The sequence below is a fragment of the Acanthochromis polyacanthus genome, chromosome 10 (genome assembly GCF_021347895.1).
Source record: "Acanthochromis polyacanthus isolate Apoly-LR-REF ecotype Palm Island chromosome 10, KAUST_Apoly_ChrSc, whole genome shotgun sequence".
Lineage (NCBI taxonomy): Eukaryota > Metazoa > Chordata > Actinopteri > Pomacentridae > Acanthochromis > Acanthochromis polyacanthus.
In genome coordinates, this window is record NC_067122.1 from 19,260,724 (window position 1) to 19,276,736 (window position 16,013).

Sequence of the window (16,013 nt, forward strand, 5' to 3'; positions counted from 1 at the left end):
ATACACTATTACATCTACAATGGGTGCTTACATTCACTCTTCTTTATCATTGCATATGAAAAAGACACTAACATCAAGTGGAAGTATCCTCAGAATAGCTGGTTTGCATAACAACAAACTGATGGTTGTAATGTGGGTCACTACTTTTTAAAATAACTTTAGTACACAGAGACAGAATGTCAGTTTATCTAGATATACTGTTGTAGATTATTTGCACTTTTTTTTCTCTTTTACCTTTACTGTTCTTGTAGTCACACTTTACTCTTTAAGTCAGTGTAGTGAAAAACGAAATGTATTTATCACACAACAGAAAACTGTTAACAACTGAGCTAAATTTGAAATAATAAAAAATGTTAAATTAAATTGGAAAATCACCCAATTATATAAAAAAAATAGCCAGTATTATCTGCTCTGAAATTCTGGGCATGTGTCCACTGAAGGCAGTGATTGACAGCTTTAACAAAAGCACAAATTAACCATACTTAATGAAATGCTAACTGCAGATGCTGAATATTTTTTTCACTAAAACTCACTCATTGGTGAGTATCTGATTCCAATGATGGTGCCAGATGTTGGCAGGATGCGAGGATAAAGGCTGGGGAGGGAGACTGTCAGTTCAGCCCCTTGCACTAGTAGCAGATTATCTGTGAATTCTGTCTTTCTCCAATGAAAGTCTATGAAACTACCTAGTGTAAAATAGCCACTGCAGGAGTGTTTGTTAGCGGTGATCCTTAGCTCTCCGTCATTGTAGCTCTTCACAAAATCAATCCACCACTTTTTCCATCTCATCTTTCTTTAGAAATTTAAATAAGGAGACTGGGCCATTCTGCAAACTCTGTCATCCAGGAAGGATTCAGTTCTTGACTAACGTGTAGTAACTTGCACTGTGGTGAAAGAACTGAACATCCTGAACACAAATATGACGAATAACAGTTTATAACAGTCTATCACCACGACTCACTACAGCTTAGTTCAGTCTTTTCATTATTTCAGCAATTATTTTCTGACCTATATGATGTGTTTAGAAAACCAATCCCTAAATAGCCGTTACATGGACTGTAACAAAAGTGTTGAAATTCAGAAGTAGGGGAAAGTGGGAAGTGTCAGGAGAGAGGGGGCTGACCAAAGGTTCCCATGACAGATTCAAGCTGCTACAATGCTGGGGTCTATATTGAATGTGTCTTGGCATGCTGTCACATCATTTCATATTGCTGTGTCGAGTTCACACATTCCAAAATCATGCTGCAATCAGTACTACTTCAGCTTGGGAACCCAGAAACTGCCTACATTCCCTATTTTCTAGGATGTATTTTTAAATCAAGCTCAAGTCTTCTTTAAAAAAAAAAAAGAATTAACAGAAATGGAAGCTATATTTTTGTGAAATACACTTCTCAGCTCATCTACAAAGTTCAGTAGAACATAAAATGAATTCATTAGTATTGCTGTCTTTAGAGAGCTCTGGGTTTTTGTTCAGACTTTAGTGTAATGCAGAGCACATCACATGGGACAGTTTGTGTGGCAGCTTTCAAACCAAGTGTGTGTGTGTCAGGGGTCCTGTGTCTGTTCTGTAGTAAGCACATATCCCCCCTGTGAGTGCTTGCTTAAAATGTGTAAAGTATTGCTAAGAGTTCTCGCCACTCACTACAGTAATTCATAAGCATTTCAAGACCTGTGGTCTAGGGACTCCTTGAGTATGTGTGTTTGCTTGTGTGTCTCCATAACACATTGTATATGTGTGAGAAACAGTGTAAGTGAATGGGTGAATTCAGATGTGTATGTGTGGGTTTGTGTCACTGGGGACAACAGATAGTGTCAGCTTCATTTCCCAACATCATGTAACCGAGGACAGGCCAGCCTTATGAGACCTCAAGCTGAAAAGCAGCAAAGTGACGTTGCACGGACATGCAGACACACACACACACACACACACACATGCTCACACAAAGTCATCAGGGCGAGGGGTGGAATCCTGGGCTTGTCACGCTCTGCGCCATAATCCAGTTTAGAAGGATTAATTAGGAATTAAGGAGTGTAATGTTATCAGTGCGTGATCCATGCACATCCGTGCACACTGGTACATATACACATATTTTACTCTGAGTGTGTATATAGGGCACGGATATTCAGAACTAAGAAAGAAAAGTAAAGTAATTTTTTTTTTACTTTATTACTTTCTCATTCAGTTTTTCTCTCTTCACTTTCTCTCTACCCTCTCTTCCTCCTTCTCTGACTGTCTTACTTATTATCCTTCTTGTTACTTATTACCCTCTCCTGCGCTTCATCCATCCTCACACTCCTATTCCCCTCAACTTCCCTCACTTTGTGTGTTCTAGGAACATCCATAAAATAACTTTTTCAGTCTTCTCCTCACCCTTGTTTTCAGCTACTCCTTTCTGTGTTCTGTGCCACCATTATCCTGTCTTTTAAGGTCTTGTGTAGGCTTTCATTCAGTGCTTTCATCCTTCCAGCCTAGCTTTGTCAAAGAGAGAAAGATGAGAGAGATTTCTATAGCTCTGCTACTCTTTCAAGAAGGCTTCAGCATTCAGGTGTGCCTCTCTGGATGTCCATTTTGTATCTGGCTTCCCATTTTTCATAGTTTTCCTTTATTTCTGTGGTGAAGAGTGTGACTAGGGAGCCGCGCTACTTACAATTGCTTGACTCAAGTCTCAGCCTCTTTGCTGTATGAAGTAGCTCTGCTTTCAGACAGGAGTTGAGTGGCTTACCTTTGTCTGTGACACGATGCTCTCTGCCTTCCCGCTTTTTTCCTCCTTCATCCATCTACTTGCTTATTTGTGAATGTGTGCACTTGTGTGTCCATACCCTGTTTGTGCTTAATTTTACACAATGATTTTAAAAATAGATTGACAGATGAAAAGGCGATAACAAAAGAGCAGGAAACAGGAAAAATGCAATGAGCGCTAAGGTTGTTTGTGTCTGCATGAGTGTTTCCTGGACTGCAATTTTCTGTGTGCGCCTGCCTGCCAGAATCAGTGAGGTGTGTGTTGATACTTCCTTAGGCAGACAGTAATGATATTGTTTTTATTAATGCCTGATTAAATTTTTAGTGTGTGGCTGCTGGAACACTCTTAGTGCTTTTATAACACTGTGCCTCTATCAGTCATCAACCGTCTTAACACAGAAATACAAAACGCTGCCTCGCCATCTCTGCCCTCTGTTTCTCCCATAACGAACGTGCATTTGAATCTGTACAAGAAATAGTAGACTGAGTATCTGTCATGCTGTAACCACTGTGATCACCATTATCCATTACGTTCATGTTTTCATGGCTGTGATTTATGCTCCCTTTCTCTGTCTACTTTCTTCAGCTGCTTTCTGCTCCCTCCATCCCTGTTTCTTTCTCGCTGTCTACCACCTTCCATCTCACTTGTTCCCCCTGGCGCTATTGGCAGCACTCTGTCTCTGTCAGGTGTGTGTGAGATAGCCTTCACGCCATTGACTTGGAGGAGATGAGCTTTTGGATGCCTCAGCCTCTGTTCAACTGGTTCCTTAACTCTTCCTTTCCCAACCAACAAGCAAACAGTCACTTGCTCTAGTTTATCCCTTATAGATTTCATTGAAGGTTATTGGGTGCAATTTCTTGCTTCCTGCTGAGCTTACTGCAGTGCATGTACAATGAATTTCCACCATCAATTTCTTGTTATTAGTATTATCATTTGATCAGTGTTTGTTTTCTCTAGATATGTATTTGTTTTTGCTCTTTCCAACAAGGTATATTGAATAAAAGTCAACTTGCATGGCAAAACAGAGGCTGTGAGAAAATCAGACCCTGGAGTGAAACCATAGAATACACATTATTGTACAGATAATTTGAGTTAAATTTAGTGAGACCAGTGTTTTAGTTTTTGTGCTGCACATGTGCTGAATAAAAATGGGTCATTGTGATTAGATTCATAGTGCACATGTGCAGAATATATAAACACCCATTTACTGTGCATATATCGAACATGTCCTCCAAGCAGACCAGAAAGCAGTACAACCATAACTTTGTCCGACACTGTCTGTGTGCGTAGTCAGGAAGAAGTATAATTCCAATAATTTCCAGGTTATGAACACATCACACTTTGCTCTTATGACAGTTCCACTGATGACAGCAGTTTAACTCTGTTAAAGAGGAAAAAAATCACGTATAGAACTGGATGTGGTGAAATATGTAGCTCTAGGAAGTTTCAGATCTTAGCAAATGGACTTGTATCATTTGCTGAATCAAAAGGTTTTTGAAACCAGCTCAACACCAAACTTGATATGCTGTCAACTTGTCAAATTCTTTTGCTGGAGTTGCATATTTACGCATGCACAGAGTAACATGGGAATATCATCTGGGTCATAATCCTGGCCACCTGATGTGCATGTGTCTTACATTTGCTCACTTTTTACACCAAGATGACATATTTGAAAAAGAAACATACTCATTTTAGTTTGTCACATCTGACTGACAATGTTCAGCCATTTATTTACTTTGTCCCCTCCATTCTCTGTGCTGACTAAATACCATATAGTTGTCATGCCAGAGTTTGTAAGGCAGAATCGCTGCCTACAGTTTAAAACGCTGAGCTGTGATACGACTTAGGGATCCACAATGAGCTGAAAGCCTCACATAACTGTAGAATTGGGTTAATTATAAGTTGGATAAGCAACACTGCAGATTCTTCTCCATTACAGGGATCATGTGATTCAATATTAATATCAAAATATAATCCACTGAATTTGTAACACTCAAAACCATGCATGCACACATATTAGGTATCAGTTGGCACAGCAGTTGTTTAAAGGTGATTATAGATTCATTAGAATGTTTTTTTTTTTTTTAACATTAGCTATTCATAAAGCCATAATGTTGTGATCTGAGGTTCGATGTTCAAAATGCTCAGCTTGTAACAGTAGCCATAGCTGTTTGGGTTAAATTTGTAATTGTGTGTCTGTGTGTGAGAGAGAGGGGGGGGGGGGAAAGCGAGTAACAAGGCCAGCTTTGCCTCCAGGCTGTTTGGCCCAAAACTCTCATCAGCCTGCTGGTGCTGAAACAGAGAACCTTCTGCCCCTTGCCACTGTATAACCACACACACACACACACACACACACACACACACACACAACTTACTCACTTACTCACAGGGCACGCATGCAACATAGAGCACTACAAATATATATGCATATATAAAGAAACCCACATGAATTTGTAATACACACAATCAAAGTCTGTGCCTAAATCATCTTCCCCATCTCTTGCTGTCATCCTTACTTGTTTTATCAGTGCATCCCATCTTCTTTTATCCACCTCCCTAATCTGTCTGTGCCTCTATCAGACACTTTCTATTCCCATATCTTGCCTCTGAGACGAGCTCTCGTTTCTTGCTCCTCCACTCCCTTCATCCATATCTTGTTTCCTCACACACCCATACATCCACCAGCTTTAGATTACTTTGAGAATGCTTCCTGTCCCCCTTCTTTTCCATTTTTCTCTCTGTCTCCATCCCTCTACACCCCACCCCCACCCCCACCCCCCATCATCTTTTTCCTCTCCTCTCTTCTCAGCGGTGGTTTTAATGCATTATGAAAATGGACTGGGGCTATGAAAGCGAAACAGGACAAGTTTGGCTGTTTAATGTGACTCCTTTCACTCCTCATCTGCCTCATTGGCAGCATGCATTTGTGTGTGCGTTCTTGCTGCTGTATAAAGTTGTGCTTTTTGTGTGCATTTTGGTATGCGTGTGGGCACACACATGCACATTCTTCGCCTGCTTTTTTGCTGTTAACCCTGAAAGCTCAATGTGACCAACATATCAGCTGGTTTTTAGAGATGTAGTGGCACGTTGCTGCTCTTTAACATGAACTTTCAGCACTCTTCCAACACTAATGCATACATGCACACACTGTGGGTGAGCATTAAACTGCATGAATAATGAAACAGACAGGCAGACTGTGTGGAACACATGTTCCTCTGAGTCCTGCATTAAAAGCGTGTTAGGGCTTGGATATAAGGATGAAGGAGGTTGGAAATGGGTGTTTATGAGACATGGGATAAGTTCTACCCTACAGGGTGGTATGACCTGGATGCAAGTCTCCCTATTTCAATCTCTCTTACTCTGTCTTTCTCACATTTTTGTCACTCCCTCCACTATTCCCACTTTGTTAATTTGTGTGAAGTTAAACCTCTTCATCTCTGGAGAGATGAGGATCATCCTGTGGAGAGATGGAGCTAGATGAGCCGATTAGATTGTTACAGATGAATTGATGGCAGATGCACAGTGGGAGGAACGCAACTGATAAAAGAGAGGAGTTGGTATGTGATGTTTGAGTATGAGATTAAGGTGGAGTATGTGTGGGTGTGTTGAGGTCACTGAGCCACCTCATACCTTAATGTCAACTTACAGCATTTAAATAGTTGGTGAAGCTGATTGTATTTGAACTAGGAGTTTAATGAACTTTTACTGTGCTGCTTGAGAGAAGAGTAGCATTGATTTAAAATAGCCTCAGTCTTTTCTTGTCATTTCTTTTTTCCCTTCCCAGCCTCCCCCTTTCTGCCTCTGCCACCTCCTCTCTTGCTTGCACTTTCTCTCTGATGTTGCAGAGCAAGAGTGTGTGTGTGTGGCTGGCGGTGGATATTCTGAGCGCGGACGGTGTATGTGTGTGCATCAGGGTTTAATTGCAGTGTGCATAGAAACGAGTGTAATTAGCCAGCGTTCGCTTCCCTGCCGCCCGGCTAACAACCAGCATCCCCTCTGTGCTTGCTCTTTCTCTCTCTGCCTTTCTTCTTTGTCTCCCTCCCTCTCTCTCTTGTCTCATGCCTGTTGCCACAACGACAAGCCCCACTCCGCCATTGTTCCCCGCTGTTCTCCAAGAACAAAGGAGGAGGCTATTAGCTCCCTCAGAGAGGAGTGGTGGAAATGGAGGATAAGGGATAGAGAAAAAGAGAGAGGATTGCTGTGAGGGTGGGATGATGAGAGTGTGGGAGAGAATTGGCGAACAAGTGAGGGAAGGGAGAGAGACAGTCATGGAAGAAGTGCACAAGGACACAAAGAGACCAAATAGGGGAACCGAGTTTGGGAGATTTATTCAAAAGGGAAGAAAGAACGGAAGGAAAAGCTGGAGAAAACATGTGAACAAGACTTACTGAGCATTAGAGGAGATACAGTTAAAAGGAGTGGAAAGGCTAGTGGGGCAGCTGAGATGGCTTTTTTTTTCCAGGAACAAGAATTAAAAAATAAATTATTTCATTTAATTCAGAGAAGCAAACTTTGCCTCCACACAGAGTTTCATCCCATTTACCTTTTCTCTGTAGAATCCTCTTTCTCCCCTTCCAATATTGCCCTTTCTCAGTCCATTACAACCAGAATAAGAGTATTTGTGTGTTTGTGTGTCCACATGCAAGTGTACCCATATATACTTTCTACATTTTATTTATACAATCATTGCTCAAGTGTCCTTACTCTCCTTGCTTGTGTGTATGTGTATGTGTGCCCTCTGTTTGAGGGTCATTAGTAGCGAGTGTAGGCGGGTAATGCGCTGTCTGCAATGCTGGCCATCTGAATGTTAACAGATTGTAACGCAGGACAGAAAGTGAATTTGGTTTCCCGAGGAAAATGGAGCAAATTACACTTTTATAGCTCTCTGCCACTATCCTGTGCTCCCGCCATTATTCATTGGGTGTAGCGAGAGAGAGATGAGGGGTGGGAGAGAATGGGGGAACAAGTGATTGGGAAGATGTCCTTACTGTGGAAGACAGCTGAGGTGTGATGGTGAAACTGTGGTTCATGGGGAAATGCAGGGACAGATTTTTAAGTAGTTGATAGCCTCTATCTCTTTTTGACCTTCTTACTGAGAATGCAGCTCAGGAAAAATGTCTTCTATTATCCCACGGGAAGCTTAGATAATTGTGAAGATTTCCAATCCTAGTTGAAATTTGCAAGACTCTTCCTTAATCCAAATCTGTTCATGTACTCTCCGGTGATGTTAGGATTAAAATATGTAGGTGCTCCTCATCTGTAATGTTCTTAATGTTTAATCTCAGTCGGTTTTATAAAATGTCGACATCATTACAAGGGAGATATGAATGCTATGGTAATTCAGACATTTCAATTTCTAATGGTGATGCAATGGCATGCAATACCTGCATGAATATCTGTCATTTTAATTTATCACATAAATTGTAATAGTTTACAATGATGTTTAAAAAGCAGATGTACTGTATATAATTGCTAATGATGACTGGATGATGACAGCTAGTGAATTTATTGACAGATCTAAACTGGAGCAAATTATGCTCATTCTTACTTTGTAGTCTGACAGGACAAGCTTCTTTACATCCAAACTCTTTATCCACCACCTAGTGGGTATTTGCTCTCCTGTTCGCTCATATACTCTCCCTCACATCCTCTCCAAAATTACTTAAAAACTTTCAGCAATTCAATAAACTTCTGTCCAGTCATTTTCATAACGTTGCCATATTTCAGTTAAAATCTTGGCCTCCTCTCCTCCCAATGTCCTCTGCAGTTCATTTTTTCTTTTTCCTGGTTCTTACAATAGACCTGTCCTGAGTGTCCCCTGCCTTTGTTCTGGGTTAGCTAGGATGTGCTCCAGCCCCCCCACAGTCCTAATGAGGACTAAGCAGTGTATAGATAATGGATGGATGGATGTTTCTTACAGTAATCTGTAGCAGCATCCTGTAGTTTTTTTTCCAAAATGACAGAACGATCCAAAAAATACTTTTACACTAGAAGAGGAAGCTAACCGTGGTTCACTTTTATATGGACTGACACCACCTCATTTCATCCGACCAGGTTTTGGCTGTTTTGTTCGGACCGCGTTCCAGTGGAGGTGAAGCCTGTAACTTGGGTTTGCCAAAGTGAAACTCAAAGCTGTACAACATCTGACTGCAGTGAAATCTGTGATTTTTACTCAAATAACCCTGTCTCTCCCCTACTGACCTTAGGTTAACTTAAAAGAACTGTTTAACTCATTAAAGTTTGATTTCCTTTTAAGATTCACATCGCTTGTGTCCACCCTGACAGAATGCATATATTATCTAATTCACTACAGGCTTTGTCCTGGCTTCTTGACACTGTTTAAGTGTTTAAATTTTAAAGACTGTAGCCAAAGTTGAGTCATTTTAAAGACAGAATTTAGTTTAAAGGATGGAGTTCATGAATTTTTGTAACTTTATAGTAGTGGGCCTTCTCGGCTAGATCTTATTCTCAGGGGACTTCCTGGTTAAATGAACATTAAACAGCTAATTTGTGCAGTTACTCTTAAACACTTTTCTAGCGTTGATCGTTGCTAACTTTGTCCAGTTCCAGTTGTTGCTGCTCATGTTCAGTTTGTTTTAAGTCAATTGGTGAATAGTTTAATTGTCTCCTTTACTCTCATGTGGCCCTTTCAGGAAGCAGGTGCTGAGAAGCACAGAGACAGAATTACAGCTACACTCAGACATGTTTACAGTCTACATGCTCTTGCTTACATCCTATGTTAGCATTGTCTGTATATGTTGTTTTAAGTTTATCATACATATTTTTGTAACCGATTAATTTAGTAAGATGTGTTAATTTGGTGAGATGATATGAAAATGAACTCTGTTAATCTTTCTTCTTAAACTTCTTTAAATTCCAGCGAATTCTGATCTAACATGCATTGCCATAAAATCAGTTGTCTGCAAACTTCATGGAGGAAAGGCATTTATTTGGTTGTCAAAACACGAGTTGAGTTGACAGTACAGTTCTAGGTCTTAAAAATGATTGACTCATGGCAACAACTAGTTATATATAATAAAGAGAATCTATTAACTGTACGTATATAGTCATTGATATTTTGAGATTTGTGAAATTTCTTGAATTGCCTGATGTTTTACAAATGTACAGTTGTCTTGTACTGAGGTTTTTTGTTACGTGTATGAGCCGTCTTCCTCTGTTTTGCTCTGTATCTGTGAAATAAAAGATGTAATAGTACTGAACAGCTTAAGTGGAAAGCTACATGAGAATTCTGTCTCCCTATCAAGTCATGATGAAGTAACATCGAAGAGAGAAAGAGATGGCTTTTGATTTGAGTTAAAGCAAAGCTTAACTGATACCAAGTGAAACAGCAGTCAAGGTTGGCTCAAGGACAACATTTCGCAGCCAGGCAGTGAATGTGTTAGTGTAGAAGCACACAAATATACGCACACACGTATACGCTCTCATATGAGGATTCACCCGCCTGACCTGGCAGATCTGTTTCCCTCCAGTGGGAGATGGGGAATATCTTTCCTGGCGATGTGTTGCTTCTTAGCATCAGAAAGATTGTATTCCTTCCTTGTGGAGGGAGCAGTGATGGGGATGTGTCTCCATCACTCTAACCCCACCTGTCTTATTCTGAATGTTTCTTTTTCTCTTCCCCCTGTTCCCTTCTTCTTCTTTCTGCCTCTCTGTCTTACTCTCTCTTGCTCCCTCCATCTGCTTCCCTCCCTGGGCTGACATTTGCTGTCAGGCAGCCTTATTATTTTGTTCTTCAGATTTCTGATTAGAATTCTCTCGTTCCCTCTCCTTCTCTCCCACTTGGTCCCGCTCCCTCTCTTTGTCTCTCTCCTCCTGTGTCCCTCCCTCTGGCCCTCCCCCACAAACATCTCAGCCCAATAATGTTTCCTTTCTTGCTCGTTCTCTTCACTTTTTCGTTATTTCTTTGCCGCATTCAATTCAGCATAATATAATTCAGTCTATCTCTCACTATCCCATCTTCCATTACACCTCTCTCATCTCTCACCGTTGCTCTGTCTCACTCCTTTTTTTAAAGGTCAGTTTTCTTTTTCTTTTTTTGCTGTCTCCCTCTCCTTTTTTTCATTCTCCCCATAAAGTTCTTGCTGCAGTCACTCCCAAGGACTCTGTGTCTCTGGCTTTTAATTATACTCTGTGGACCCTCCACACTCTCCCTGTAGAAACATGCACACATGCGGGTTTGTGCACCTGCCGACATGCACAGACGGTGAGCATGCTTACACCGAGTAAACAAAGTAAATTGCACCATAATTGTCCTGGTGTTACCTCATGAACATTGTATATGGCTTGTTGTACCTTCAAAGCACACACATAGTTGGAAATTAATTCTCTCAAAGTATGTTGGAACCTGTTACCGCCAATTATTTCACCTCAGATTGATTGTTGTGTTGAGAAAGTAAGCAGATATTTTGTCCGTGCTGAGGTCCACTAAAGTAGCCCCGAGTTCATCATGCAACTGGACAGCAAAGGAGAAAGGAGAGGGTTGTCATGGTGATATGAATCCCTTGAGGGTATATTTCCCCCCCTCATTTACTCTCTCCACAAGTCTGCATCCTGTCCACTAGCTGTATTTTTCTTTCTCTCTCTTGCTCCACTCCCATTGTATTTGGCCGTCTTTGTCTTACTATCCTCCTTCTTTCTCTGCCTGTCACTCTCTGCTCTCTTTTCGTTTGTTGTCTTCACATCTCTCTCTGGCACTTTCCTCTTTCTCTTAATGTCTTCTTTTGTTCCCATCTTTCTTATTGTTTCTCCTTCTCTCCTTTCTTCTGTCCCTGTGGTCCTCACCTCTTGTCCAGGCATCGAGGGAGGGAGAAGCGGAGGAAGGAAAGGAATGCTAATTTTATCACCACAGTGACGGAGTGCAAAAGGAGAGACAGAAAAAAAGAGAGAGAGAAAATGTCACTTGTCTGAGGAAATGAGATGGCCATTGCACTGTGTATGCGTCTGCGTGCGTCTTAACAGAAAAGATCAGGGTGACAGTCTGAGTGACATTTCGTGTATTTTTCCTCCGCTTTGCCTCGCTCCCCTGTTGAGTAAATGATATATATGTATATATGTGTGTGCAGGAGGCAAATGCTAATGTATGTAAGTTGCATCTACGTATTTGTTTTTTTTTTTTTTTATCCCATCTAGCGCAAGACATGTATTCTACCCTCCCTTTGTTTTTCAAGTCAATCATGTGTCCGTCTCACTTTTTCTTCATTCCAGTGCTCTCTCTTCACCCCTCACTCATGTCGGAAATGTAATCACGTTCAGGGGCTGCACTGAGGGAAAGAGTGGGAGCGTAGTGGGAGGGAAGGAGGGGGGCAAAAGAGAGAGTTTGAAGCGAACGTGGGGAAGAGGAAGAAAAAGCCATTGGTATGTGTACCCAATTACCACTCCAGCCAGCCCAAAGTCACCTTCGCAGAGAACGGACGCACGCGCTCTCAAAATAGCTACTTCCATCCCGCCTCCTCTGTGTGTGTGTGTGTGTGTGTGTGTGTGTGTGTGTGTGTGTGTGTGTGTGTGTGTGTGTGTGTGTGTGTGTGTGTGTGTGTGTGTGTGTGTGTGTGTGTGTGTGTGTGTGTGTGTGTGTGTGTGTGTGTGTGTGTGTGTGTGTGTGTGTGTGTGTGTGTGTGTGTGTGTGTGTGTGTTGGGTACAGTGGTGATGAGGTAGACTGAATAATATCATGGCCTTCCTCTCGTCCGTCAGCACAAGGCTTATGAGTGTGTCATCCGTGTGTGTGTGAAAGATCGTGTGTGTGTTTGTGTCCTGTGCCTGATTGCGCTGGCTGATTGAGTTCTAGCCCTGCAGATTTCAACCCAGGTCCTCATCCTCTGATTAGGTGTTGTGATGTGTGAAAGAAGCAGAAATTTTGTGAGTGTGTGTGAAATTTGAGCACTGAGGTTTTTAACAGTGCCGACTGCTCTCTTTCATCGTGAGCATGTACTGAATGCGTGTTTACGTGTGTTATTTCTTGCACTTCTGTCTTTGTCAGGCAGAATTTGAATAGAAAAGGTTCGGTCTTTGCTATTTCTCAGTTTGTTTTTCAATGTGCCATCACAGAGTTAGGATTTATGGTTAAGTTTTGAATCAGATTTAGACCAGTGTCAGATGGTACAGGTTCACAGGTGGATAAATAACTATAGTGCTGGGAACCTGTGGACAATGGACGTTCTTGCCAACAAGGCAATGCAAACGTCTGTCTCTCTGTGTGTGTGCCCTTGTTAACTGTGGCCTCGTTCCGCCTTGCTTCTTAATTAAGAGACCATAGGCCTCCCAGCACTGCCTGCTATCCCACACTCCGCTGGGGCAGAAAAGAACAGGAACAGAATGAGAGAGGGGGAGTGATAGAAAAACTAAAGATGGAGAGAGAGGGCATAAAATGAAAAAGTTATGTGTCAAAGAATATTGTACAGAAAGAGTGATAGATTTAGAAAGGAGAAGGGGAAAAAAAACAAAAGACGGATTACTTGTGATGGAATGAGCAGCCAGAGCTGATGAGGGAGAAAGTAATAGAAAGTGTGGAAATATGGATTTAGAGAGAGGGATAGTGTAGAGTGATAGGACGTAAGGCCCAAACACATTCTCCATTTCCCCTGCTGAATTGATGCCACTCATTTCCATAACTGTCTGTGCATCACATGTGTGTGTATGTGTGTGGTTTTCGAGCGGTAATCTGTTCCATCTTATTCTTTACTTTCCATCTGTATAGGATCTTTCGCTCCATCGCTCCCCATCTTTCGCTATCACATCTGACTGACTCCTTGGGAATGGGTGTGTGTGCAGTTGTGTGTGTGCATATCTGTGGTTGGATACATTCCTGTATATCCTTGTATGCCTGCCTGACTATCTCTGCCATTCTCTCTCTCTCTCTCTCTCTTTCTCTTGTCAGTGAGTGGTGAGATAGTGGGTTAAATTTTAATGGTGCTGCCATCTCTCAGTAGCTTCTGAAAGAGGGCCAATGCAGACTGACACACTCACTGAGCCGTGAGAAGAGACAAGGCGGAGAGAGGAGCGATAGCTTGCTAGACATGCACACATGCTAGGCCACCAGTCCACTGTATAAACAACAGGTAGAATAAAGGAAAAAAAGTACACCATCTGGTATTACAATATACTGGGGAAGATTTTATTTACATCCTGCTACACCCTAGGTAAATCCTGTTATTTTGCAGAATCAGAACCAGTCATATCTTTATTGCCAAGTAAGTTTACACATGGAAAATAAATTAATTTCTTCATTAAATGTGAGATTATATAGAATATGTAATGAAAACAAGTACCTCAAATCAAGAAACTTTTAGAATGGAAAATGATATGTACAATTTGTCATGAACTTGTAAAATAGATCTGTTTTAAAATGAAGGAGCTGTGCAGGTTGTGCAAAAATATGAATCATTGAATGTACGGATGTTCACAGAATAAAATATAAGGATATGTGCAGTGTGCAAGGATAGTCGTCCAAAAAATGAAGTAGATTTAAAGACTTTGTAAATGTCTTGATGAACACTTTCAGTGTTGATGAACACTGAAAGTTGCAGCTCAGCTGTAGACTGCAAGAAACTGTTGTGGTGTTAAGTTTTGGTCAAGATGGTCCATAGCCTCCTGCAAGAGAGGACTATATCAAAAAGTTTGTGTGCAACGCAGGAGGCCTGCCTCAGGGTTCTGGAGGCTTACAGGTCCTGGAGAGATGGCGGATTGCAGCCAGTCACCTTCTCAGCAGAACAAATGACACGCTGCAGACTTAAATTTTGTACTCGGCCATGACAGCAGCTTTCCAGATGGTGATGTAGAGGGTGAGGATGAACTCTGTGTTTCAGGTGTAGAAGTGTACCATCATTGTCTATAAAAAATGAACTTTCTCGACTGCTGCAGGAAATACATCCTCTGTTGTGCTTTTTTGGTTATGTAGCTGATGTTCAGCTCCCACTTGAGTTCCTGGTAATGATGGTTCCCAGGAAGCGTGAGGACTCCACTGTCGACTGTAGAGTCACACTAGAAGATGAGAGCAGGTGGGAGCTGGGATCTTGGTAAAATCTGCAGACATCTCAACCGTCACTGTCATTTCCCACCTGTAGGTGGATGAGCTCAGTGAAGGTGGTGACATCGGCAAACTTCAGGAGGTTGGCAAACTGGTGCCTGAAGGTACAGCTGTTGGTGTAGAGGGAGAAGAATACAAGAGAAAAAAAAATAATCCTTGAGGTGAACCAGAGCTGATGGTCCGAAAGTCAGAGACATCGTTTCCCAGCTTGATGTGCTGCCTCCTGTCTCACAGAAAGTGTGTGATCCACCTACAAGTGATGTCAGGCACACTCAGCTGGAAGAGCTTTTCCTGCAACAGGACCTGGATGATAGTATTGAAAGTACTAAAACCCATAAATAGAATCCTGGCATAGTCTCCTGAGGAGTACAGATGCACTGTGTACTGTGAGGATGAAGTGGAGGATCGTGTTTACTGTATTGTCTATGGACTTGTTGGCTCTGTAGACAAAATGCAAGTTGTCTGTTAACACTGGAGACAGTTGACCAGCCCAGTAGTTGAGCGCGGATGGAGAAACAGTCTTGCTTGGTAGGTCTGCAGGGGTTTTGTTTCTTGAAGAGCATTAATATCTGTTTTCATGATGGAGAGAGTTGTCTCTGTAGTGGAGGAGGAGGGAGCCTCTGAAAAGGACAGCTGGGGATGGGCCCAGGCCCCTGTTGTGGTAGAGCTGGTGGGTTTGAGCTGAAGGATAGGGTCACACAGCGGATGGTGTCAGGATTGTCTCATTGTCTTTAAAAGTGACAGGAAAACTCATTTATGCTGTTGACCGAGCACGATTCACTATTAATGTGGGGGAACATAAGCTTGTGGTTTGTGGTCTGCCTGACCGCTTCCCAGAAAAAAGCAGTGTCATGGCTGAGAACTGCTGTTGTAGTTTCTCATAGTACAGATGTTTCACCTCTCTCATCATATTACTAAACCTGTACCTTGACTCTGCAAAACCTGTTTCTGTTCCACTCCTGAATGCTCCTTCCTTGTCCAATTTTAGCTGTGAACCAGGATTTGTTGTTGTAACTCTCCCTAATGTTTTACAGCAGACCTTACAGAAGCTGATGTATATCACCACAGCCTCTGTGTGCTCATCCAGACTGTTGGTACAGTCCAAGCATGCCTGCAGGTCCTCCACAACCTCGCTGATCCATTACTTTGATGTTTTCACAACAGGTTTAGAAAGCTTGATAGGCACTGCTTGTTGTACTTATGTTCTCTTCACTAGTCTTGCATTTAACAA

At 41.9% G+C, this 16,013-nt stretch overlaps 1 protein-coding gene across 1 annotated transcript in view; it reads left to right on the top strand.

The window, feature by feature from the left end:
- The first annotated feature begins 14,688 nt into the window (after nucleotides 1-14,688).
- The window catches only part of LOC110945853 (protein diaphanous homolog 1), a 37,133-nt gene continuing 35,808 nt past the window's right edge, over nucleotides 14,689-16,013 (top strand). The window contains exons 1-3 of the mRNA XM_051954708.1: nucleotides 14,689-14,753; nucleotides 14,820-14,886; nucleotides 15,017-15,104. Coding sequence (XP_051810668.1) covers nucleotides 14,689-14,753; nucleotides 14,820-14,886; nucleotides 15,017-15,104 — 220 coding nt within the window. The remainder of the gene's footprint in view (nucleotides 14,754-14,819; nucleotides 14,887-15,016; nucleotides 15,105-16,013) is intronic.